The sequence below is a fragment of the Passer montanus genome, unplaced genomic scaffold (assembly GCF_014805655.1).
Source record: "Passer montanus isolate IOZ18808 unplaced genomic scaffold, ASM1480565v1 scaffold26, whole genome shotgun sequence".
In the NCBI taxonomy this organism is placed as follows: domain Eukaryota; kingdom Metazoa; phylum Chordata; class Aves; order Passeriformes; family Passeridae; genus Passer; species Passer montanus.
The window spans coordinates 1507716-1533344 of NW_024367261.1; the positions used below are offsets into that span (position 1 = coordinate 1507716).

The window sequence follows — 25629 nt, forward strand, 5'->3', positions numbered from 1 at the left end:
AGGATCGGGTCTCAGAAATGGCTTTCTTTTACCACAAAGCCTTCAGACTGGGACTGTCTGTCTTAATGTGTCTGGATGCTGCCTAGCTTAGAGTGGGTGTTGCCAGAAGGTGAGTAATAAATGGTGATTAATCGTCTCTGAGCTGTGGATGTTTGTATGAAAAAGCACTTGGCTAAAGGCTGTGCTTCAACAAGCTCATCAAAATTGGCCACGCTGGAGACAATAGTACAGCATCCCAAAGGCCTGATTCTTCTGTCTTTTGACTTGTTTTGTTTCAGCTTTTGTGGATTTATTAAATCTGATTGAGGGAGAAACATGGGTCCCTTTGTCTTCAAATATCAGTAAATATCAGTTGAGTGATATCAGTGTTATAGATTGCAAATGGGCTGAGTGATACAGAATCAGGGTGCACTAAAAGTAAACACCCTTTTGTTAGACTGTTCAGTAATCTTTTTAATGCAGAGGTGTGGTTATGAACCTTACCGGTAGGCATCCTTGTGTTTGTGCCACTGAGTCTATGGTACAAATGCATAAGAAAGATGTATATGTACCAATTTCTGTGTTAATTATAATATATTGAAGTTGAAAAGTAATTTTCTATTACAGGAGACCATTTATCCTTTGCAGTCAAAACAGTAAATTAATATAAAACCTAAAGCCATAGTGATTTTTTAAGTAGTTCCCGTTCTGAGTTTACATCCTTATTTGAGCAATGCATTGCATCTGTGTGATTGTACAGTTATTTCTAAAATTTCCTGAAAAGAGGATTCATCACAAAAATCTTCCTTCTCCCTCCATCCTTCAGCTGTTTCTGGCAGCTTTCAGGGTCTGAAGCACAGAAAGCAGGTATTGCAGGGTTTGTTCCTTGCACAAAAATTAGGACTGTGACTTTTTGTTCTTAAAAACCTTTCCAAAATGGGGTTTGTTTTGATGTAGTCAGAGAGGATGTACTTCTGAGTTGGTGGTGTTGAGCCCCGGGATGTCTGTGGCATCGCGGCAGGGTGATAAGAGGACATAGTCACTGTTGAGCTGGGTGGCTCTTAGTGGTGTCCATGTTTGAGGAATGTAGTTATGCCTGAGAAATGCAGGAACCCAGGAGGGCTGAACACAGGGCCTGGTCCATAGGACAGGATCTGCTGGAGGATCTGAAGGAAGCAACCACCAGTGGTGGCCAGATCACATCCTTTCCTCTCGAGGACTTACCTGCAGTCATCAGACCCCAGGCAGGTAGCCAGAGACTTCTCCTACTGTGACTTCTTTTATTAGCATTTTTATTGCCTGACAGCATTCAAGGTGATGGGTGGAGCATTTGCATTTTGGATTTCAAAGTTTCTGGAAGAGAGTTTGGGATGTGTGCCCTGTCTGAACATTATCTTGGCTGGTTCCAGACCAGCCAGCAGACACTCATTCAAAGGCCTTGCCATCTACCATGGGATCAGCGAGCCTCCGGCTTTCTGAGCAGAGGTGATGAGGAAATGAGGGTGAGGAGGTGTCATTGTCCTACAAAAAAAAAAAGAGTTGAAAAGGAAAAACTGGAAAGCAGGCAGTTTGTCACTGAATTTCTCAGGAAGAAGGGATCTGCGTGCTCAGCGGTGGCCGTGATGGCCCCCGTGTGCGCGGGGACACAGCGGCGTAGGCAGGGCACAGCAGCACGCGTAGGCCGCACTGCAGTCCTGTCCTGCCAGCCGGGAATGCAGAGGAAGCGGGAGGCAGCCTGCCTTCTCTCAGACAGCCATCAGGGATGCACAAGTTTAGGAAGTGTTCAGCCTCAAAATTAGGGCAACTTGAAAGTGAATTAACTGCTGGGCCTGTAAAGGAGCTGTGTGTTCAGGTGTGTATAGGACCTTAAGCACAGAAAGGTTTGGGGTGAGTCTGGAAAGGGTCCATGTTTGAGGAATGTAGTTATTCTGGCTTCCAAGGTACTTTTTTTGTGTAGACAGCATGGAAAACGATTGCAAAAACAAGTATTTCAAGACACTTACTGAGATGGGAAACTGGCAGTGTTAAGGCTGTGGCTCTTGGGCTTATGTGACTGTGAGAGAATTTCAGCTTTTTTCTGCTTCCTTTCTCCAAACATTTTCTGAGTTCTGAACAATCTCAAGTGGAATTTATCCTGTGGGCTTAAAGTCAGCAAGCCCAAAAATGCATTGAAAATCTCTCTTGACTTTTAGAATGAGGGTCCATGACAGCAACTGAACTGGAGGAAAAGAAGGTACCTTTAATATTGGCTGCCAATTCCACCAGTTTAGTCTCAGACCTCATCTGCTGAGACATCACACTGTCTGCTCTCACCGTTTTGGAGCGGGGGTACTGGGGCTAACCAGACTAGTTTTCAAGGAGCTTAGTCAGCTTTCAAATTTCCAGGTGTAGTGAGAGTCATCAGGGAGAGGAATGGAGAGAGAATGTCAGTAAGTTGCTCTGCATAAAAGAATCTGGGCCGCCAGGAGGATTTCCAATTGGAGATCACCAGGCAGCTTTGTTACTGCCCCTGTTTTCTCTTGCATGTGGCTCTACAGAGCTTTAACCATTTGTGCTTAAACACTGCATGACAGGTGTTTAGCTTCAGGCCACATTTGCTTTTGAAAGAAAAGTAAGTAGTAAAAAAAAATTCTTCAGCCATTTCTGAGAATGAAGATGACAGAAAAGTGACTCCAGGCTTCAAATTACTTTCATGTTCCCCTTTTTTATAGAAAATAGAAAAAACCTGCAGCAAACGTTGAATCCCTAACAAAAGGGGAAAACATTGACCTTTTCTTCAAGTTCTCAAAGCTGTAATGTTGGGGCATTGAGATTTGAGAAAGACAAAGTGGGTGGGAGATTGGAATTATAGCATCAATTGAGTAAGTTTTTTGTTATCATTGCTGATAATGGCAATGGTGATTTCTCCAGTGTGGTCTGGTCCTAATGTCTTTTGTAATTCAGAAGTAAAAGGGGCAGTGTATGATCCAGTGGAAGCCAAGCATCCTCTGGATGCCTGTCTTGCTTGCAGAGCAAGCATATCTGTCTTGCTTACAGAGTAGGTAATTTCAGCTCTGTAAAGACTGAACTTGGTAACCTAGTCCCACATCTTGAGTAAGCACTTTAGTGATCTTGTGCATATATTTCTGTATTTGTTCACTCTTTCAGGTACAAAACGTATGTGGGGAATGCGTGATTATTTCTCTTGCACCTGTGATGTACAGGTATAGGTATAGAATTCCTGACTGAGGGATTAGTGTAAGATGAAAACACTGTTCTTGTGAATGTTCTTTACTCTGTAGGCACTTCTGCTCCATGTGGAGTAAGGGTAGCTTGAAAGTTGTCAGACAAGATTTGCACTCCTTGCCAAACACCACTGGTCTCCTAAATAAAAACAAGGGCCCAGAAGATTGTAAATACCGGTGCATGTGATGTAAACAAATTTCCTGATTCAGGGACCACTACTGAAGCTAATGGTTCTCCTCCATAGAATGAACCTATTAGTATCAGTTCATTAGCAAGACTGAGGCCTTGATTTGTAACGAGCCCTTAACTATAATTTGCAGTAGCCTGTTGACTGTATCTTACTAAGCTGCTGTGGGTGCAAGAGGGAAACCGATTGAGGCTGGAGTAATACTTACCTTTGCTTCCAGTCAGAAGTATTTAGAGCAAAAAAGAAATGTGCCATACCTGTAGGATCTCCAGTCAGCTTTCCTGCAAACCTTGGCCACAGAGAATTAAATACCCCTGGTGCTCAATACACAGGGCAAAGGCTGATGCTATATTTAAAAATACGTGTATGAAAATGGAACTGGAAGTTACTGCATTTGCAGGTATCATAGCAAGGAAATTTTTAGAAACCAGACCTGAAAGAATTTGCAACAGAGAGTTTCTCAGGATACTCCCTGTCATTTCTCATTTGCTTTGCTAAAGTGTTAAAAGAACCCCTGGTTTCTGTAGTTATGGGTAGCAATAAATTACTTTATGGTTTTGCTTTGATTATATACCAGGTATATGTATAATATATATTTTTTTTGCTTAATTATGTAAGGGGGGACTGTGGAAAGAGAACTTTCAGTTCTTTAACAAGACATTTGATTGAAGTTAGTTACTCATGTTTAGCACCCCAGAGCAATATTGAATAGTTCTGTCCTCTTCTGTTCTAAAGAACTCCTCAAAATGCAAGAAAATCCCTCTTTTGGTTGTTTTCCAAGAGGGAAAAAACTGAATTAATAATGGTTTAAACAGTTTAGTGATTCTTATTCCATTTCTTGCAAACTTCTCCCTTGCCCCTGAGCCCAACCTCTCTGCCCCTCTCCACTAGCCCACAGAATTACCATGCAACTAATTTTAGAGGTGGACTTACACGTTTGTTTAAAAAATGCTGCAGTCTCCATCTCTGGTAATCCACCAGGTGGAAGCAGATGTGTAGAATATCTGTGCATGTATTTGTAAGTCTGGGTTTGAGCAGATTTGGTGTTTCTAAGAGGGCAGTGTGTGTACAAAGACAAGGGAACCTTTGGCAGTGAAATACCATCAGTAAAGCACAAATTTGCAGTTAACCACTAGCAGGGTTCATTGGTGGTTTTCATTCATGCTGGGTAATATTGTGTTAGCCAATTCTTCTGATGCATGGTCAGACATGACTTGCCTTGCTGTTCTGAATTGCACTAGGGAGAAGAGTATCAGGGAGGGGATGGAGAGAGTAAGATAGAAAGTGGTTTCTTAGAGTTGGGTGCTCTTCTTGTGCTAGCAGAGCTTTTGCTCTCAACCTCAAGAGTGCTTTTCTGACCTACAGACTTGCTCATCACTTACTGATGTCTTCCTTGTGTCCATGTCCCCATTAACGACCTGGCAATCCAGTACCTCTGCTCTTGCAAAAAACAGTACCTTTGAAGTTTGGGCAATATCCCTGTAGTGTTTGGCCCTCACAGTGATTTTGCTTTGAGTGTATCTTGGTTGGGAAATACACTGATAGTGCTAAGATTTTTCTTTTATTTGGTTGAGGGATAGGTAGGAGGGCAGGGTGAGTCCTCATGGTGTCAAACAGGAAGCTTGATGTAGCTGAAAGTGGCCTCCTTGAAAGCAGCTCTCCAGTCTGCCAATCTTCTAAAGACAGTCATTTGGAAAGGGGCTGTGCTACCCAGATTTACAGTGTCTGCTCTGTTCTGTGTAACAGAAATGCTGCGGTTGTGTAAAAAAAAACAAACAAAAGACTACTGCTTTTGTTGCTCTTCTGCAGGGTTTGTTGATGGGCTCTCCATTGACCTGTTGCAAAAAAGCCTACTGCTTTTGTTGCTCTTCTGCAGGGTTTGTTGATGGGCTCTCCATTGACCTGTTGCACTAAACTTCATGTCACTGCCTGACAAAACTGGGCTCTTAATAATTTAAAGTTTACTTACAGAGCAAAGCCTGGACAGTACAATGTGTTGAATTGGATGAAATTATTTCCTTACTGACTTGTACTCTTTGAGATTTGCTTAATTCCAAACATGTTATAGAAACAATCAGATTTGCTAAATGTGAAGATATTTGCATTTTAAGTCCAGAGTTGCAAAACTGAGTCCTATACTTGTACTCTGTTCATGTTGGGACAAAAATAAAATGGAGGAGAATCTGAAAGAAGCCTTTTGCATCTCTTGAGGCCCAGTGGGAGCTGAGGGTCAGGATCACTCTGAGAATTAATCAGAATCAGTTCACTAGAGAGTATGATAATACAAGGAAATGATGGTATTGCAATAATTAGCAGAATTATTGCTATATTCAATATTGCAATAAGTAGCAGAAACTTTAAAAATAAAAAGAGAGTGAGAGAAAGCCTGCGCGTAGAAGTGGCCTGAAGGGGAAGTGACCAAGACCAGCTGAGAAACACAGAGAATGGTGATTCAGGAGTGCTGCTTCACTGCATCCGTGAGAAACTCCTGTCTGTCTTAGGAAGGGGAATGAGAGAGATCACAGTTCTGTACAATCTCACTTCTTAATGCAGTTTTGAATAATATGAAACAGTTCTGAGCCTTCCACTTTTCTTGCAGACTGAGGATTTTAAACAAGGAATGCCAGTCCTGCAGAAAAGTGACTGTATTCACAAATCTGAAAGCAGCATGTGACCTTTCTTGTCATTTATAACAAGCCAGAACTTTGCAGAAATCTGCCCAGGCAAACTTTTGGTCCTGCTGTGCCCCAGTGCAATAATTATAATGCAGAAACAGCTGATGGGTCACGTCTCCAGGCCTGCACAGCGTTATGACTTGCTACCTACATTCCATGTTTAGCTTTGAGAGATCAGATGGTGCCAGCAATGTGAGCTAGCAGTGCCTGAGGACATGCTCGGGGCAACACGTCCTGTCCCTCTGCAGCTTTGGTTTCTTTTCTCTACTTCTGTCCCATCCTATCCCCTTAAGGTGATGCATTTTACAATAAATACCAATCTCCCTAGGAGGTGAGCTGCCCCTGTGGAAGCATGTGTACCATTCCCACTGTGCTGTATGTTAAATCCAAGGGCCCAAGGTTTGTAAATATTGTTTCTAAAGTATCTGGGGACTCCAGGTGAGCTGCTTGCCCTACTTGCTGGTGGCCCTGGAGCTGTGGTTGGTACATGTGGCACACGGTGGCAGGCTGTTTCAGCATTGTTACTGATGTGATTTAATGAAGCATGAGTGGTATTGGAGGGGGTACATTTTGTCTTTGTGCATGGGAAAGGGTCATTGACAAAAGTTTACAAACAAACAAATGAGTTGAAAATTAGGCTTAGTTCAGCCATGTGCGGGAAGGGAGGTGGATATTTTGAGTTGTGTTTGTTTTGTGCTTAGCACTGTGCAAAAGTTACACCCAGTCCTTGATGTAGGAAAAATTGGATAGGTAAGCAGAAAAGTACTAGCTCATTGCCTAAGACTGCTCTTGCTCTCCTCATCCAGGGATGCCACGGGAAAGGTGCAGTAGAGACATTTAAACTGTGGTCATTTATTTTATTATGAACTTATTTTCACTGGGTTTAATTGGAAAACTGACTTCAGGTATATTTTTAAATATTTTAATGGCAGAGCTGCTGCAAGTGAGCTCTGAGTTGGAGGGAGGGGGGAGCAGAAGGAGGGAGTCTGGAGATGGAGTCGGTTGTGGGTTTGTTCCACTACATCTTTTCATCTTTCCCTGGTACTGCAGCACCGCAGGAGTAGAGTTACCGACAACATTCTTGCTCAGGTCTCTCATCCCTCACTCAAATAGAGGGTGTAATTTGACTATGTCTCAGCTCCCATGTGTGAAGGCTGTTGATGAAACTGTATGTATGTGCATTTTTAAGTACAAACAAAAACCAAACACAAACAAACGCAAATCTCAATTCAGATCTGTTCCATGATCCTGGATCACCATGTGGTTGTTCAAACTCTAGAACTGGCATGAGGCCGGAGGGAGAACACGTGGCCAGAGCTGTAGGGGTAAAGTGAGGACTGGCAGTCTGTCCTTCTGAATGACAGCTGTGGCTTACATCAGGTTAAATCAGTCTGTACGCTGCAAGCTGAGGCAAAGCAGAACGGACTAAAAGCAGGTTTTCACTTCTAGCCTTGAGTTTCCTGCAATCCTACATCAGCTTGTGGGGGTGCATGTATTTCTGCATCCCAGCTGCCATGGAAAATGAGACATCTTCTTACAGGACAGTTCTCACAGCCAGTATTTACCGAAGTTTTCCTGATTCGAATGGCTGTGTCCACAGCTGTCATGGATAGATTGTGAATCTGGATTTTTACCTCCTGCTTTTCCATTCCCATTAGCTGTTTCTGCCTGCACACAGGTTAACAGTGAGGCCTGCTGGGCTGCTTAATGGGTGGCCTGGCGCTGCCTTTGGGCTGATGCAAATCATTTCTATTGGCCAAGGTTATCTCCTCCTGACCTTGTAACCAGACTTCAGCCTCCCGTTGGCACGGTAATTGTGAAAAGAGGGCTTCTGAAAGAATTCCTAAAGGCTGGAATATCCTTTCTGGTTTTGTGAAAACTGTGGGGTTTTTTCATCATCACTCTGAACAGGAAAGGAAAGTCCCTTAATGTTAAGTTTGCAAATTCAGAGAAGGTTGTGTTTAAAGATACCTTTTTAAAAAAATCCACGGTGGAGACTATAAATTTAGTATGGCAGGAGGCTGCTGTGCTCAATCCACTTTTGCTGCTGTACTTTCTTGGTTGCTTGCTCACTGCACACTGGTAGCTTGCTGTACAGGATACATGGCATCTGATTTCTTCCTAGCCATAGCCTTTTGTACCAAATGTCTTTTACCTTGGTTGCAGTTGGTTCAGTTTACAGGACTAAATGTGTTTGCATGCTTTTGGGATCAACAGGGACTTCTGTTACCTGTGTGATGGAATGAGGCAGAGGGATTAGTGGGGAAAATGGGGAGAGAGGGAGGAGTTGAATGGGGTTTCTTTTCTTTTCTGGAGTCATGAGGCTGCTCCCGTAGCAGAGAGGGAGCATAGTACATGGAACCTGAAGACCTTTAAAGTGCATGCTGAAATGGATGCTGGGAAGATACAGTACAGTGCTTGGGCACAACTCCAAGGCTCCCAAGGCAAGTAATATTTAAACAAGCTGAACAGCCCCTTTCGGCAAGCAGCAGGAAATCCAGCACTGAGCTTTGTGTTGTTGCATGGTCAGCAGAAGATAAAAGCTCAGGCTATGCAGCTGGGGTTCCCTCCTATCACTGGATGGCAAACTGTTAAAAAAAGATAAAAGAACAGAAAAGGACAGGGGGTCGCCTTACTGAAAAGCATTCCTTCATATTTTAAGCCATTGAAGTACTTTGAAATACATTAAGCCTGATGTAAGTCAGGAACAGTGCTGTTGGGGTGTGCTGGAACTTTTACATTAGTTGGCAGGCAAAAGATGAGTTTGTTCCTCTGCTTCATCAGAGATAAAGATTTAACATGGGTAGGACTGTGATATGCATAGGTGCCTCACCACAAGCCCCACAGCAGGCAGGAGCTTCCCAGAACATTATTTTTTAGGAGCATGCATGTAATAGTGGGTCTGCTGCTGACTTGAGGTCTCATTCTAAAATTCAATCAGCATTCAGCCATGTACAGCCTTTCCAGGTCCCACATTCTACAGCTCATCCTTAGTTAGGAACTATTTTAACAATGAGGAAGAGAATTTAATTGAATGAGATTGCTAGTTCAAATCTTCTAATCAGTATTTACTGTATTCCTCCCCTCCGTCCCTCCTCCTTTTTTCCTGCATCACAGCACTAGTGTCTTGGGAAAGAAAATGCTTCGGAGCATTTGTTACCAATTTAGCAGCAAGTACGTGCTCAAATTTGGGATTTCTGAGATCTGTGTGTGCCATATGTAGTCAAAATGTAGTACTTGCAAGTTCCAGTAGAAGGGAATAAACACAAATTTGCTGTTCTGCAGATAGTGTTTCTTTAATCTAATGAGACTTACATTTGTGCAGCCTTTTTGTTTTGGTAAGACGGTTAACCGTCCTCCCTGGGGTGCCTAATTGCTTATCATGAACTAATCAGTCCCCTGGGTATATGAAGGGATGAAACACTGCCAAGATAGAGCCTGTGACTTCCCCCAGAGGTGTGATAACCCTTCCAATTACCCCACCCTTCAGGGAGCTTGCTTACTGCTGTTTTAAAGACCTTGTTACATCAAAAATTGTCCATGTTTGGAGATTTTAGGAAGTTTAATGGAGTGTATTTACTGATAATCTTTTGAACCTGTAAGCTCTCATATTTTTTATGTCAAATTTATGTTGAATATTCTTTCAAGTTTGGTGTGAAAACACTGAACATGTTTCTGCTTATGAAAGTGCCTACCTTCATAGCCCCCATGGCATGCCAGACCCTAACAGATAGGGAAAGGTCCAGTTTCTGTCTTCAGCTGCTATTGGATAGGAATAGCAAAATCTTCTAGCTTCAGAAACCCCATTTGAAGTTCACATGAAGAAATAAGTGAAACAAATCTGCTGGTGACTCTCTTCTAATTTGTAGTAGAATGATAGTTTCACATTACTGTGTGTGAAATGAGTGGGTAGATTAAGAGAAGTTTTTCACCTTACAGTAAAAAATAATTAATTTAACTAGTGGTTTTGCTTCCATTCTCCTTTCAGTTTCCTGTTTTAACTCATTCATAATATATGCTTGTCTGCTGTACAGGTTGAGATGGCTATTGATTGCCTGAATTCTTCTCTTGGAACTCAACCATTCGATATAAAAAGATACCTGAGGCATATAAAGCTTACTACAAAACAATAGTGTTTGAATTGCAAGTGGAAAACAGCTCCCACTATTTAGCATCTGAGTGAAAATATGAGTTCTTGTGTTGAGGTTTCTTTGTCCTTTACTTTTGCTCTGAGTGAACATGATTTTTGTGTGAAATTTGGAGGATTGAATCTGTCAGTTGAGTAGAAAGAACAGTTTGTTCCTTGAAAGAGTTGTAACCTAATCAATGAATAATATCAGGGTTTTTTTTAAATGTTGTAGTTATTTTAAAATAATTCAGGTTTTCTTCACTTCTGGTTGTAGAGTATATTCTAAGTGACCTTAGGAAAATTGATGTAAATAAAAATATTGTTGTAGTGTGTAGTGGCTTAAAACTTTAAAGCAAGGTGATTTCATGCATTGAATTAAAAGAAGGTGGCTGTGTGGGTGTGTGTGTTTATATGCCTGAGAAAATGTAAATGTGGAAGCCATCGCTCCTCAAAAGAAGTGTGACTTTCAGTATCATAGGTCTGATTATGATATTTCAATGTGCTATATGTTCATATTTGAAAGTGATTAGTCAAGTTTCCACTGGCAAACTCTTGCTGTCCTCCTGCAGAAATTGGGGTGGGTGCACAGGCCACTTGATCACTTTTTGTTGCTGTTTGTTCATTTTTCTCTGATTGCAACTACTACTTTACCCAGAATTGGATTTAACCTATACATAGTCCATAAAAGTTTGTTTTAGGCTAATGTTTTTATTAAATATTTATCAATGGAGTCAGCAGAAGGAAATTAATTTCCCTTTTCATATGTGAATTGTTTCAAGAATTATCTGTATCATCTGTTTAATGGAAAAGTGTGAGGCATTAGCAGTAGAATTGGTTTTTTGGAAGGAGAGGGTGGTTTTGGACTAGCAGCAGACGTTTTTGGCTGGAGGAATAGCAAATTGAAACTTCACTTACTGAAGAAACCTGTTCACAATTTTGTCTGTTCTTTTTTTTTTTTTCCCCAGCGTTCCTGAAATAAACTTCCTGCAATTCTTTGCAGTGTGCAGGTGTCCAGACTCCCCTTTACTCATGGTCGCCTGTGAAACCCGTCAGGCAACTGAAGGCTGTACCTAAAATTCTGCTGGCAGTGCAGCACACTGCAGGGGCCTTGATATAGTTACGGTGGACACCCTGTGCAGCCACAGCTGTAGCATCCCCTCGTAGTCCGAACAACTGAGTATTGCGGTCCAGGAGTCTGCACGTGTGGAGGACTGCCTGGAATAGAAAAAGGAAAGCTGCAGAGATTGTAAGCTGCTGCTTGATCCGTGTGGCTCTTGTGCCGAGGAACATCAAAACTTTGCTGGATGGATCCGACAGCTCGTTGCAAAGTAGAGGGTCAGTCCTGCTGGTTATTTGCAGTTATTAACCTTAGTGGATTTTAATTTTTTTTGTTTCCTTTGTTTTTATGTTTTTCTCTGTATGCCTTAAGAGGATTGTGGCCTTGCAACTAGAATGCTCATGTTCAGGAAACTTAAGGCTGTTCCTACTGAAGGGCTTTGAAGATCAGCAGGCATTTCCTCCAGGGTTTACAGCATTGTGGGAGGAAACATTCCTTGCAGAAGTCTTCAGGCCTATCCGCCCGACTTTGGTCATTTCTTACCTCACCAGCACGTGGATTATGCTGTTTGCAGACTGTCTAAGCTGCACGATGACCTTCATGGATTCCTCATGAGCTTTTACAAGGCCAGGCCAGTGTACTTTGTAAAATCCTTTAGAAATGCCTGCTAGGCTTTTAAAGTCCCAGAGCATAGACTATACTACAAGGAACTCAGAAAGTCAGCAGCTGGATATGGTTGTGGATGAAGGAGGATTTGGTGTGTGTGTATTCAGTTCTTGTTTCGAAAATACATTTTTTTTCAGGTCAGATAGAGATCTATTGTTCCTGAGAAGGCTTCTTGTACTCTCTGATAAAGCTGAGGGACTTCTGAATTCCATAAGAAATTGATGAACAAGATCCCTATGCCCTTTCTTTGCATGTGTGTTGCACATTCATTTTGATGAACCTATGCTGTTTCATTTTGTCAGTGTGCTGGAAGCACCTCCCACAGGTTACTTCCACTGCATCTACTTCAAAATAGAAAGAAAACTCATACTGAAGAGTACCACTGGCAAGTAGCTCTGCTGTTTAAATTTTTCCAAGTGGCTTTCCTGTGTGAATCTCAACTTGGAGAGTCTTGCCAGCACTATCTATTGCTGTAATTAATTTACTTAACTAAAAGAAGAAAGAAAAGAATTTAGAGCTCTGCAAACAAGCCCAAAGGCTACTGGCCAGCTGGTGTAAGCCAGTGGGGTGTGCTCACAAAATTTGTGGCACCTTGTTCATAGGTGGTGGGAGAGAGCTATTTTTCTGAAGGCTGGATTTCTTCTTCACCTGGATGAAGCAATGAACCTCAATCTGAGGTGATCTTTGGTACTTTGGCATCTGTGGCAAATACATATCTAGAATAACCCCCTGTAAAATTAAAACTGCTAGTTTGTATCTTTCAATTCTGGCTCACAGTATCAGAACAATGTCAACTGATGGTTGTCTGTGCTTGATATCACATGGAGATTATGTAGCTGGTTTATATCTGTTCCTGGTCCTTAGCATACTGTAGGAGTTGGTTGACTTGAGATCTACTTGTGCCTCTTATGGTGGGGGGCAGATGTTGGCTTTGGCTTGTGGGCTTGCACAGTCCGCTTGGCATGGAGATCCAATCTCAGAAGGAGTGCTACCAGTTATCTTGCTCATGAAAAAGCTGTGTAGGCCCTTGGGATATTGCAGCTGGAGGCTGACATTACAAGTGCTTCCTAGCGTGGATGGGAGAGGGAGGGCTGTACAGCATGCTTCTGAGTCTCTTTGCTCCAGCATCTCTCTCTCTCTCTCTCTCTCTCTCTCTCTCTCTCTCTCTCTCTCTCTCTCTTTCTCTCTCTCCCCTCCCTGTGGCCTATGCTTCCCCTCTGAAAATCTCAAGCTAAAACTCTCTAATTTAAAACTATATTTTGAGGGAAGGGGGTAGAGATATGATTTGTGTTTCTGAACTTTTAAAGTTATCTTGGTTATAGATTGTTGTTGTTGTTGTTTGGAGGATGTGATAGGGGGAATCGTTTCTGTGCTGACCAGAAACAGAATACAGGAAGATACGATGTTAACAAGGTGGGGGAGAAAAGGAGGTGTTTGTTTAGAAAAAGCCTAGTCACTAAAGCCTGTGGGGCAGAGGAACCCTGCTGATAACACAGATGAAACAGTCTGCCTCTTTCCTAACTTTAGAGGAGTGGAGCTTTTTAATAAATGGCTGCCATGTGGCAGCTGTCTCCCAGCTTCGTGAGCCTGGCAGTAGTTAATCCTGTCAGCAAGTCATGCTCCCTGGAAAAGAGCAGTGAGAAGAGCTTCAAACTCTTGAATCATTCTATCTTCAAAATATTTGCATGTTGAATCTGCTTAAAACAAGTTTGGTAATTTGATGTAGGCTTCCATCTTTAAGTAAAATTAAAGTGCAGCTGTGTTGGCTTTTAAATAAAATGTTAGAAATATGCTGAGATACTGCAATTTTTTTCTTTCTTTAAAAAAGTCATTTTAGTTTTGGAAGTGTACTGCATAGAGAAGGGAAACTGTGTTGCTATCCCTGTATGTTAAAAAATTACAGGTTGAGCATTTGAGATCATGGTTTTCATTAAATGTTTGAGGCGTTAAAATTAATCTGTTTACTTCAGTTTGCTCTTTTTATTTTGCTGAGCATGTAATGTGTTTGTCCTTTTTCCAGAAATCAAAAAAACTAGAATTTTGACTTTAAAATTTTGAGATTTTGTGCGGTAATGTAGCACCATCAGATTTTACAGGCTCATGATAAAATCTTGGTGGTTGACAACACTACCACCAGGAAATGGGTTTAAATCCCTGTAATTTCTACTTTTTCTTTTCTCATTTTGCTGTATTATCTTGTGAAGCACAAAATGTTTTGGCAAGATAGCTGGTACAGTGCTCCAAGCAGAGAGTGCGCTGGCATCTCCTGTGTGATTGGGCTGCAAAGGATGAGTTGGGAGCTCTGCAATAAGGAAACTGATGCTCTCCCCCTTGGGCTTGCCTGTGTTTGCTAGCATATGGATGCAGTTAGAGTGGTGAAACACCATGTGGGACATAGCTACTCCAAGAGGAGTTTTTTCCTGGTCTCTAGCTTATCATATTTTCAGAATTATTTTTGTAAAATTGCCTGTGCATTCAGTTTCTCTGTGAAACTCTTCAAATACTCATCTTGGAGGAAGGGAAGTCCAGCCCGAGCAGCACACAAGAAGCAGGGCACTAGTACAGAAGATTTTCTGTGTCTTCCTCAGTGTGATTCATCCTGCCTCTGTAATCCCTGCTGAACCCGTCCTGCACACACATGCAGCTCTGGCTACATGCGAAGAGCAAGTGTGAGGGGGTGAAATGTTTGCTTGTTTCTCCCTCCCAAGATTTGCTTTAAACCTTCACCTCGAGTGCTGGCTCTGAAGCTGCCCTTGGCTGAGCTGCTGGCCGTCAGGGTGAGGGACAGAGATGGGAACAGGGACAGGCCCTTCCTCCCTCCCTCTCTCCCTCCCTCCCCAACAGCTGCAGGCACCAATTGCCAGGGAGCAGCCCGGCCGCATGGTTTCGTGGCTTTCTTCCTCTTGTTACTAATGTGCCTGCTTGTTTCCGTGATGCTGTGCAGAGGAACAACCAGACGGATTGTCTCCTCTCGGGGTGGGTGCCCAGGCATCTGCACAGCCAGTTGGTATGGCACAGGAGCCCCTGTTTTTTCAGTGACACCAGGGGCTATTGATGGCAGGCTGGGGCTGTGCTGCTGCTGCTGCACAGATGCTTGCTCTTGGCCCACCTTAAAAGGACAAGATATCCCGTGGTTTAGGCTGGCCATATATTGTCGGGGATGTCAGCATCTCCGTCACAGCTACCCAGCTGAGCCCAGTCCTGCTTCACCCGCCCTGCGTGCCTGCAGCCTCTCCTCAGTCAGAGAGAGGGGTGCTGTAACTCGGAGTATTTGAAGGGGATGGGGGGGTGTCTCTTTTCTTCTCTGTTACTCAGAAATGTTTTCCATCTGGTCTCCTAGTGCAGCATATCTAGCTCACCCGTTGTGCTCTCGGACAAGTGTCTCGTTCCCTCAGCACAGTACTTGCTTAGGCACACAGGTGATGGGACATTAACCTATAGCTCTCCCCACGTCTCCTCCAGGGTTTTAAGTCAAGTGGGTTTGTCAGGGCAGCATGAAAATGAAAAAATTCCCCATGCAACAAACAGACAAAGCTACATTTTGATTGTTTTCTCATTTTGCAATCCCCTCTTGCTTGTCTGAGATGGCAGCAGCAGCAGGTGATGAGGTTTTGTCTCACAGGGCTGTGCTTCCCCAGGATTGCTGGGGCTCCCCTCGGGCAGGTGCATCTCCCTTTCTTCGGCCTGTTGGGCACAGACACAAGCATGGTGGGGTTGTCCAATCATCCTTGCTTCAGGTTCCCCCATCCTTCTGCTCTCTTGCCTCACCCTGGGCTCCTTCAGGGCGTGTGGGCAGTGGTTTTGGCAGGCAGTGTGATGCCACTTGCCTGACCTGTCCTGCCTTTGCAAGATACTTCCATCCCACCTTCAGGGCCCACTCCCTCCAGTCTCTGGTTCTTCTCTGGAGTCCCACCCTCTCCCACACCATCTTCCAAGGCTGTCCCCTTGCCCAGTGGGATGTAAGCCAGCCCTGGCCTGAGTGAAAGATGCAGAAACAGGACCAGGGAAGACTGGTAGTGTGGGGAGAGACCCCAGGCCATGTCCCAGGGAGTGTTGCCCTGCTACAGCCAGTGCCAGCTCAGGGGAGACGTGAAGGGACTTTCTCGTGTCGCCACTTCATCTAAGGCAAATAAACTGGAGTTAAAGCCAAGAAACACATTGACTTCCTGGAACTCTGCGAGCCGTCCGCACAGCTGTCCCCACTCCCCGAACACATGCAAAGCAGAGCTTATAAGGACAGACAGTATTGCTTTTGTGTCCTTCCTCAGCCAGTGGGGAGGGCGCAGGGGAGGGGATGTACTGGGTAAAGCCCAAGGCCTGTCTTGTTCCGTGTTCCCCCTACGTTGCCGTGATTCCCAGTGACTGGGGGAAGCCAGGCTCCTTTCCCACTGGCCTCACAGCTGTGCAGGCAGGCAAGGATGAGGATGGAGGAGTGTTTGCTGTTGCCAGCATGGGAAGGAATGTCTGCTTAAAGCCACTTGTTTACTCTCCTGTTGCCCTGACTTTATTTTGTTGTCTAAATGTGGTGTTCATGGTCCCAGGTTTGTTAAGCTGTCTTCAAATCTCAGTATCCTTTTTGCTTGAGCAAACTCTTGAAGCTAGCTGCAGTTTTGTGACAAAGGCTTCCTGGAGGACCAGGTACCCACCAACAAGGTGATGCAAATAGCAGAAATGAGGAGCAGCTCACAGCTCCCTTTGGTCAGGGGAGAGAATGCTAAGGTATTAGAAAAGTCTCAAAATGCATCAGCAGTTGCTGATCCTAAGTGCAGCCGTAGGTTTTCGCAGTTCTTGTAGTGCTGTGTGTTGTGTGTGGCACTGTTGTCCCCAAAAAGAGCGGTGCTGGTCAGGACCTCAGTGCAGGCTCAGATCAAACTCTGTGAGGTGATTACCAAGTGTGCTCGGCTTTCCTGTTGGGAGCCAGGGGCTGTCAGGTTTCGCTTTCGCTCTTGGTGGCAGAGCAGCTTTTGCCCGAGTTCTCTTTTCTAGCCTAGCACGACCACAGGCTCCTGTGTGAGGGCTGTTCCACAGCACACAGCACTTGCAGAAGGTGTAGACATAGCTTCTTTATTCAAGTTAGCAAATGAAGCACAAGGCCAAGAGGATAGGCATGAATTTTGTATTAAGGCTGCCCAGTAGCTGTGTGCATTGCTGTAGACCAGCTGGACCATAAAGGTGAATTTTACCCAGGAAACCCCTGCTTTGCCAGTATAGTGTCTCATTGTTACATTAGTACAACTTCCTTGTTTCCAGTGTATTGCACCAATGTAATGCCAGATTATCATGGTGACTCAGAGTTGTTCACTAAAGGCATTAGCTACGTTCAAAATCTGCTATGCTTTTTTGGAGAGAACCTTCTGGTCATCTGAGCCAAAGTCCTGAGGAGTATTACTAGTCCATAAGTCACCAAAAAGGGATTTTCAAAAGCTACATAAAAACTGAATGTACACATATATATCCCATCATGCTTGCAAGGAAATAAAACAGGAGGAGTAAATATGTTTGAATATTTAAAATTTAGCCTAACTGTTAGGTGTTATAGTAACAGCATGCAAAATAGTCTGGAAATAGTCTGGGATCATCTTGTTCTTGTTTAGCGCTTCTTCTCCTGTCCCGCTCCCACCAAAAGATCGTCCAGAACTCAGTTTTAAGGCATGTCCATGAGCATGTGGTTCACTTGTTTATTTCATGTCTGGGTATATCTGTCTGTGTACAATGTAGACATATGGATGTTGTAGGCTCACGTGGTTATTTCAAGGGGCAAAGTATTATATCTGCACTAACACAAGGAAAATAATTGTTTCACTAATAGCTCAGAGTTTATAGAAAAGTCTGTTTTCTTTGATGCTCAGAGAGTACCCTTCAATAGGTGTTACTTCTTTTGGTTGTTGTTTTTGTATTTGGTTTTGAGTTTATTTTGTAGAGGAAAATTGTTACTTACAGGTGCAAGTTCTAAAGCTTTGGGGTAGCATTCTTAGTTTTTATTGTGAAGTGAAAGAGCGGCCACCAGATATTCTGGTGCCACTCTCTTTCTTTCTGTTCTTCCTTTCCCCATGGGCTGCCCTGTACTGGTGCTCCAGCAGTGGTGATGGTGAGGTGATGCTCCCAGTGATTTTCTGCTGTGGGGTGCGGAGTCAGCACCAGCACTTCAGTAGCAGGGGCAGAGTTGGTATTAAAAAAGGTCAGTTGGGAAAACTTTGTTCATTTGGTTTTCCTTTGCCTTGAGGCAGTGCTTTGAATAGTGTTAGCCCTTTTTTCTTCCCACACGATGCCTTTTCACCCTTTTTCCTTCCTGCCAGCTTTGACAGAAAGTTATGTTCAAAAGGTAGTGCGGGTGATAGCGCACATCACTTTTGGGGTGGGAGTGACCATTTGTGCTTGGGAGCGTTTGTGCTCTGGGAGTAAAATCTGTTCCACTGTGTAGAAGCTTAGTAGGAGAGCAGTGCATCAGAAGCAGTTTGGAGTGCAGTGTAGCGATTCTTAGGTATTATAATCTCAAGGGTAAACAGTAAACTTTGTTTATTCAAATGCGATATCTCTCTTTGAAGTTCTGTTCTTGTCTAAATTTGTATACTAGCAGGTCTGGCCTTCATTTAAATGATCCTTGGGGTTTTTTCATGCCACTTAGGGGAAAAAAAACAGTGGGAAAGCCTTGACTAAGCTAATAGTATTGCTAAGATGGAAATGATGAAGAAGGCTCAGGATTCCTGTTTGGACCTCATGGGAAAAAGTGGTTTGAAATGCATGGTGGGGGGGTGCGCATTCCTAAACCTGTCATTTCTTTTCCTTATTTCTTCTCCTCCACTGCGTTCTTTACTAAATACTACAGTATGTTTAATGAAACCAATAAAACTATTTGGCCAAGAGTGTTAATCTTTCCCTGGCCCAATTAGTGCATGGCTTCTACTTTTAACGTTAATGTAGATTTTTTTTGGAAGGCAGAACAATAAGCAGCTTTGTGCTGTGTGTACCAGGTTTTCCCCCTTCTTGCCTGTATTGTGTGTTTCTTCCTATCTATTCCAAAGGGAGAGCTCATGTGCAAAGACAGTGGAGCAATCTGGAACAGAGACTTGTACCAGCTCCCAGGGGCCAGGACGTGCTGCTCTGTGCTTGTGTAGCTGCCTCTCAGTTGCAAGTCAAGTGACTGTGACTCTGAAGACTCATCATTTTTTCTCCTTTCTTCTTCCTTCTCCTGTGGCCTCTGTTCTCCTTTTTGCTTCATCCATGGTGCTGTTCACCAGAAGGCGAAACAGCTGTAGCTGTTTATAGTGGTCTTCAAACAAACAAACAAACAAACAAAAAACCCAAATAAATACACATAAGCAAAGGGGGAGTTGATGGGCTCGGCTTTAACATACAGTGGAGTCACACTTTATCCCAAAGGAGGAAATAGGTCTAGCAAGTGTCTTCCTGTACAGACTGAATGGGAAGCAACAAGGTGGTGGTGGTGTTTTTTTTTTGTAAGCTCTGCTTTTGCAATGTCTTTCCCATTAGCTGGTTGTGTGGGGCATCAGGGGTGGACCTCTGTCAGAAGCAGGAGCTTTAGGCCCCTCAGGGCTCTCTGTGGGATGGAAGTTGCCCCAGTTTCAAGTTGTCAGCAACCTCATCAAGTGGAAGGAACACTTTCCTGCAGAAAAGACAGGTCTCTTGGTGTGGCCATGCAGAGAGGGCTACATTGTCTTGTTTGGTCCTTTCCCCCCCACCATTTGTCAGCACTCTTGCTTAGTCACTTGCTCTCTGCTTTTCCTCCTTTTCACACAGGATGAATGTGACACTGGGGGGTTTCTTCAAAGTAGAAGATGACTTGAATGCTTGTGACCACTTCCCTGTTTCCTAGAGGCTTTGGTCTGATGTTGAATGTAACCTGAGGCTGCGCTGTTTCTCAGCTTATTTCCTGTTTATCCTTTTTCCTGGAGGTCTTTGTTTTCTTTTGAGGAGAGGGAGGAAGGAGGCTCTGTCAGCACAACTTCCACACCAGGGCATTTGGTGTGAGCTGGGAGGGTTTACAGTCCTGAAGGCAGCATGGCATAGGGCATCTGTGCTGGGTGCTGCCTGTCTGATGCCCTGAGTTTCATAGGTGCTGTAGAAGAAAATCCCAACACTTCCCCATCCTCAATGATGGGATTTTTTAAAGAGGAAAAAAAAAAATAAAAACAACAAAAAACCAACCAGCCCAAAGCAAAAAAAAAAAAAAAAAAAAAAAAAAAAAAAAAACCAAACCAAAAAACAACCAAAGAGAAGGCTGCAAGAGAAATCTCTCAGTATGTTCCTGCCTAGAGGCACTCTGCCACGGGTTTTCCCACAGGAAGGAGTGATTTGGCCCAGGGTTCTTATTGTTTCTATATCCTATTACAAATAGAAAGTTATGTTTCTGAAATTGGTGTGTGCTGCTCATGCAGTCTTTGTTTCAGTGGTGCATTTTTGTTTCAGTGGAAAGACAGTGGAAAATACATAGGTAAATAAAAGCATGCAGCAGCAGTTCAGCAGTCTCTAGACTGCTTTCAAAATTGAAAATGTTTAATATTCAGAAAATGGTTTTAGGGACAAGATCTCTGACTACATATATCTGCTTGCCTTTGGAAGAAAATCTTTGGATTCAGAAAAGAAAAATAACTGTTGGCTCATAGAAGCTATGAAAGGCTGTAACAGTATAATATGTAGTTTTCCTTGTAAAAAAAAGCAGAGAGCAAGTTAGCAGGTTTTTATGAAATAGTAGGTAAGGTTTTTTAATGTGTATATAAGCCTGCCTGTTCTGCAGGCTCTTTCTGACATTTCCCATTTTCAATATTGCTAAAAGCAACACTAGGAATTTTCTGACTGTAGTTCTCTGGTAAGCTACTAAGCTGTCTTAAAGTTACCTTGGCAAACACAGGAGTCTTCACAATTACACAATAGATTTTTTTTCCAGGATGTATCAGTGGTGACATTAATGTGCTAGGTATTGACTGAAAGAGGAATGATTATGTGTATTTTGGAAGGAATGGTGTATTTTGTTTGTTTAGGGGTTTTTTAAGGACTAAAGCACTTCCTTTTTTTTTAACAGAAATACTTCAAAATAGTTCAAACTGGTCCTTATTTTTGGTAGTGCTAAGCAAATGGAGCAAGCACTTTTATATTTAGGCCAGTCTTGAAAGTAATTCTGTTGCTTATTCTATTCAAAAGTAAGTCAGCTACCACATAAGTGGTTGAAATAAGATGGGGGCAGGGGGAAAAGAAATAATTATGTTGCTCTTGAATGAGATGGACCTTTTTTGAAAACAAACAAAATTAACAGTAAAGTTACAGCAGTTGCAGCAGTTAAAGCCAAACAAATAAATGGCTCCCATAATTACTGGAGGAAACACAGAAGGATGGGTGTTTGGCCTCACCTTGGAGCAAGAAATCCCTGTGTCACAGGGATCACTAGTAGTTTCTTAACAGAAAAGTACAAAAATAATTAGAGAAAAGTTACTTTGAGTTGTTCAGGTTAGTCTGTTTTTCTGGTTTTGAAGGTGCAGATGGAAGGCAATGTTTGTTAAGTGGTCAATGTTTTCCTGAGCCTTACGCTACCTGGGCTTAGTCAGGTCTCAGGTTTTGTCTCTAGACTGCATCTGTGTGCCACTCCTTACAAGGCTGGCAGCTACATGTAGAAAGGTTGAATCCACTGCTGTGTCTGGCATGGTGTGAAATGAGGAACTGCTTGACACACGGTGGGCCCTTTCTTTTTGCCTGCCTGTTCTTGGGTGCTCCAAATTGTTGGCAGTTGGGGTAACACAGTCATTGATTGTTTTCAAGTGCTGTTCAAACAGCATTTTGTGTTGCATGACTGATTTGCATGTTATCCTTGAGAATATAATTTTTAAAAGAAAGAAACCCTGTTAACTATGGTTTGAAGGCAGTTGTCTCTGTTCTCTTGATAAAAGGAAAACCTGTATTGAGCTTACTGGTTTTGATTTGTAAATCTGAGATGATTAAATGTCCACAGTGTGTTTGTTTTTATAATGAAATAAACATTTTGCTTGTAAGGTTATAAAGGTGTATTTCTCTGTTAAAAACGTATCAGTAGTTTTCCATATTACAAATAACCTTTTCCAGAGGCTATAGCCATGAGTGCTGTGGGCAGACAACTTTTTCTCATGTGTTGATCATTCCTCATCACTTCTAAAAATGATGTTTAACTGCCCTGTCATTCTCCAGAGAGAACAGGCACCCTTCCTTAAACCCCAATGATAGCATGATAAGTTTGTGGTTTCAGAAAGGGGTGTGGAGGAATTCTCTTGGTACATACAGTGGTTACTTACGTCTTCAACTTGTGTGGGAACCTTGGGTAGTGGATGTGAGGAATGTGCCAAATGGTCCCAGAAACCTCTGTAGTAATTTTACCAACTGCTAGAAGGAAGAAGGTGGCCACCATGAATTCATGTACTGGAGTAAATGTTAGTCTTCCAAGAGAGGAGGGGAGCAGTGCATGTATGAGATTGAATCACCTAAATTCTCTAGGCACAGAATATTCTTCCAGCTTCTCAATCAAATGTCACTACTGTCAGTGACAGGCTAGCTTGCTCTCTCTTCCTCTTTTTTTTGCTACTTTAATGCTGCAACCAGGCTGGTGGGGTTTTCTTTGTTTGCCCAGGTTTTCCCCCTGGTAGAAGCAGCAGCATCTCCCAGCCCAGTGCCTGGGCACTCATGAGAGTCGGTGCTTGGCTTCACTGGTGCTGCTGGTATGCTCCTGTCATCAGACCTATGGTAGTCAGGGGAGCCCTCAAAATAAAGGGCTGTAGTCTTACTTTCATAAAATGGTTTCCATAAAAGCTTACTCCCTTTCTCTTTTTTCCTTCTCCCTCATGTAGTGCTAGAGGGTGCTGCTGAAGAAGAGGCTGAAGAGCCAGACGCAACTGTACATACTACACTAAGTGAGGAGACCAGCAACCCAGAAGAGAGCCACAGTCAATCAGGGGAGAAAGATGAAGGTAATTGGTTCAACTGGCTCTGTGACTATAAGTTAGGTCATTGATTAAGAATGTAGAAACATTTCTCACCCATCAATACACCTTATTGTGTGAAGAGTACAAGATACATTGAGCAGAAGCACTGGTGCATACATTTCTTTTCCCATCCCTAACTTTTATCTATTTGAAAAGTATAAAATAGGTTAAACAGAAGCATGGGCACATAAATTCTCAGCTACCACTGCAGGCTTCCAAACAAAGATTTTCTTGGCTCACAGTAACTTGGCACCACATAACTTAGCCTCAAAAAACCACCTGTTTATAATCCTCAAACTTATGTTCCAAAGACAGTATTATGCAGAGATCAAATGTTCACAGACAAACGTGTTCCTCCTTGTTCACCCTCACATACTCTTCTGTTGCAGTGACTTTCTCACAACACACATTAAGATTCTGTGCTTTCCACCAGAGGTGACAGAGGAGTAGACTTGCAGGGTGTTCCTGTTTCTTAGGGAGACTTCTTGAGGGGGAAAGGAGTGTTTAATTTGAAAGCCTATTCCTTTTCAAACCTGTAAAGAAAATAGAAGGCCTTTCCTGTGTGTTTGATACGTCTGTATGTTGAGAAACCCGAGATGAGATTTTAGGTGTATTAGAGATAGGAGCATCCCTGCTACTTACAGCATGTGGTGGAGAAGTTCGAACCTTGACAGCTTTAGCTGTGTCGTTAGTCGTGTATGTAACACATATTCTCCATGGACTAGTATGGCTTGGCATACCAAAACCATATATGTGCCATCTGTGGCAGTAAAAAGGCAATATGGGGGATACAGGGTTTTGTTTTGGTTGGATTTTTGCTACTTTAGCTTATTCCATATACAGAGCTGGTTTAAACCATGCTTAAAAGAGAACCCAGTACCCTACACTGTTACTAAGGCCTTAGTTGTGCAGTTCTGTTTAAAACACATGCCTCTTTGAATGATTGTGCTTGCCAGAGTGTGCATTCATCAGTAGTGCTCTACTATTCCATAGTGATCACAAAGCAGCACAAATAATTCCATTTCACAGCAAGAGAGTATAAAGTAAATCACTCTATAAGCTCCATATTGAATTAAGGTTAAAAATTAAGGAAATGGGCGTGTCCTATGAGAAAAATGTGCACATTGTGCTATGCATCCCAATATGAGAATCGTGGAGTCTTGTCCTGTTATAAGAACTCTACTTATTATGGCCTATTGGCTGTGCTCCATGATGATCCAGCAGAGTGTGATGTGAGTTACAGGCAGCTGAAAATACTGTGGATTGTTTGGAGTTTTTTTTTAAGATGGCCTAGGAACTCCTATGTGTGTTTTTGTTTTTAATTCCAGAGAAGCAGCTGGAAAGCTTAAACAGCTATAAGGTATCACCAAGCTCACCAAACAGTTTGGACGGAGCAGACTTGTCCTCCATTGATGCCATGATGTCAGCAGTGATGAATGTGGGGAAAATAGCTGAAAACGGCGGAAATTCTCAAAATGTCAAATCTCCCTCAAAGTCTCCTGCACCAAATCGGATTGGCAGGAGGAACCAGGTACATAAACCCAAATGCAGGGAGGGCAAAGGGGAGACAAGCAGCTACTTGGAAAGGGATAAGATGTAATTTATGTTTCTTTGATTGTTTTGCCTTTTCTCCCCTCAGTGGTTGTTTCTTACCCTGTTCCTCTATGAATGTTTTCTGGTATCTCTCCAGACCATAACTTAAGAAAACTGTGAATGAGAAGGGTCCACATGCTTGGATTGACACACAAAAAACATTTGAGCATGAGCTCCAGTGTCACGCAATGTTGAGCTCGTCTAGCAGATGCCCCTAGCAGCAAGAAAGTCACCTAAGAATTGCCATTTTGTCCTGCTGCATCCTTTCTCCAGGCTCTTGCATTCACATAATCTCATGAGGGGTGTAGCTGCCCCGTGGAGGGTTCAAGTAATTTATGGTTAAAGGTGGTTCTGGAACAAAACATTCATGAGGATGCTCAGTTCATATGTGTAGTGTAAGGTGAACTTCTTGTTAATAAAAGCCTGAAGAGCTAGTGCAGAATGCCTTGTATGAATTTTGCAGAGTAAATATATGTAGCTTTTATCAGGTTTTTTCCATTTACCCGTTGATGGCACCAGCTGGTAGCAGTATTGATCTAAACAAGTGAAAGGAGTGAGTCGTATCAGTTAAGCTGTAGTTATTTATATCTGTGTTTTTTGCCTGCTGGGCCAAGCTCGACCCAAGAAGGTGCTGCAGAATATAAAAAAAAAAATAAAAAATCCCTGTGGTCATTTGACTTCAGAGCTTGAGGTGAAGCACAGAGACTTTGTAAATGAATCAAGATGTAACAGGGACCAGAAAGGTTGAGAGGCATGACTCATGTGATGTTCCTATAGTAGTTTATTAATAGCTTGCTGAGTAGCTGCCCAGTTGATAGACTTACGACTTGTCTTGGATTTTCTAGCATGAAAGGAGTTAAAAGCCATTAGCTGTAAATGGACATCTTTAAATGAGGAATGGGCAGTATACAGACAGCTGTGTTTGTGGGATTCTATTGTCTAGCACCTGGCTCTAAGTTGTATTTACAATGTTCTCACTTAGGGGCTCCTCTGCTTCCTTGATTTCATCATGTGAAGTGAGGCACTGGAGCCCAGACCAGTCTCAGGGCAGTGCTGTTACACAGCTGTCCACCGGTACACCATGTGGTCTGGCTTCAGGGAAGTTTATTAGTGTTGGTGACCTTTATTCCACCTGGTATTTCGGTGGGCATCGAATC

At 42.9% G+C, this 25629-nt stretch overlaps 1 protein-coding gene across 9 annotated transcripts in view; it reads left to right on the forward strand.

Annotated features, from left to right (window-relative positions):
* RREB1 (ras responsive element binding protein 1) overlaps positions 1–25629 on the forward strand; it is a 122016-nt gene that overhangs the window by 34104 nt on the left and 62283 nt on the right. For 6 of the 9 annotated variants that reach the window (XM_039712020.1, XM_039712027.1, XM_039712019.1 and 3 more), the window contains 2 exons: positions 22745–22864; positions 24208–24410. In XM_039712020.1, coding sequence (XP_039567954.1) covers positions 22745–22864; positions 24208–24410 — 323 coding nt within the window. Of the gene's footprint in view, positions 1–11160; positions 11531–22744; positions 22865–24207; positions 24411–25629 lie in introns of all 9 variants that reach the window. The other 3 variants (XM_039712021.1, XM_039712022.1, XM_039712023.1) reach the window with 1 other exon arrangement.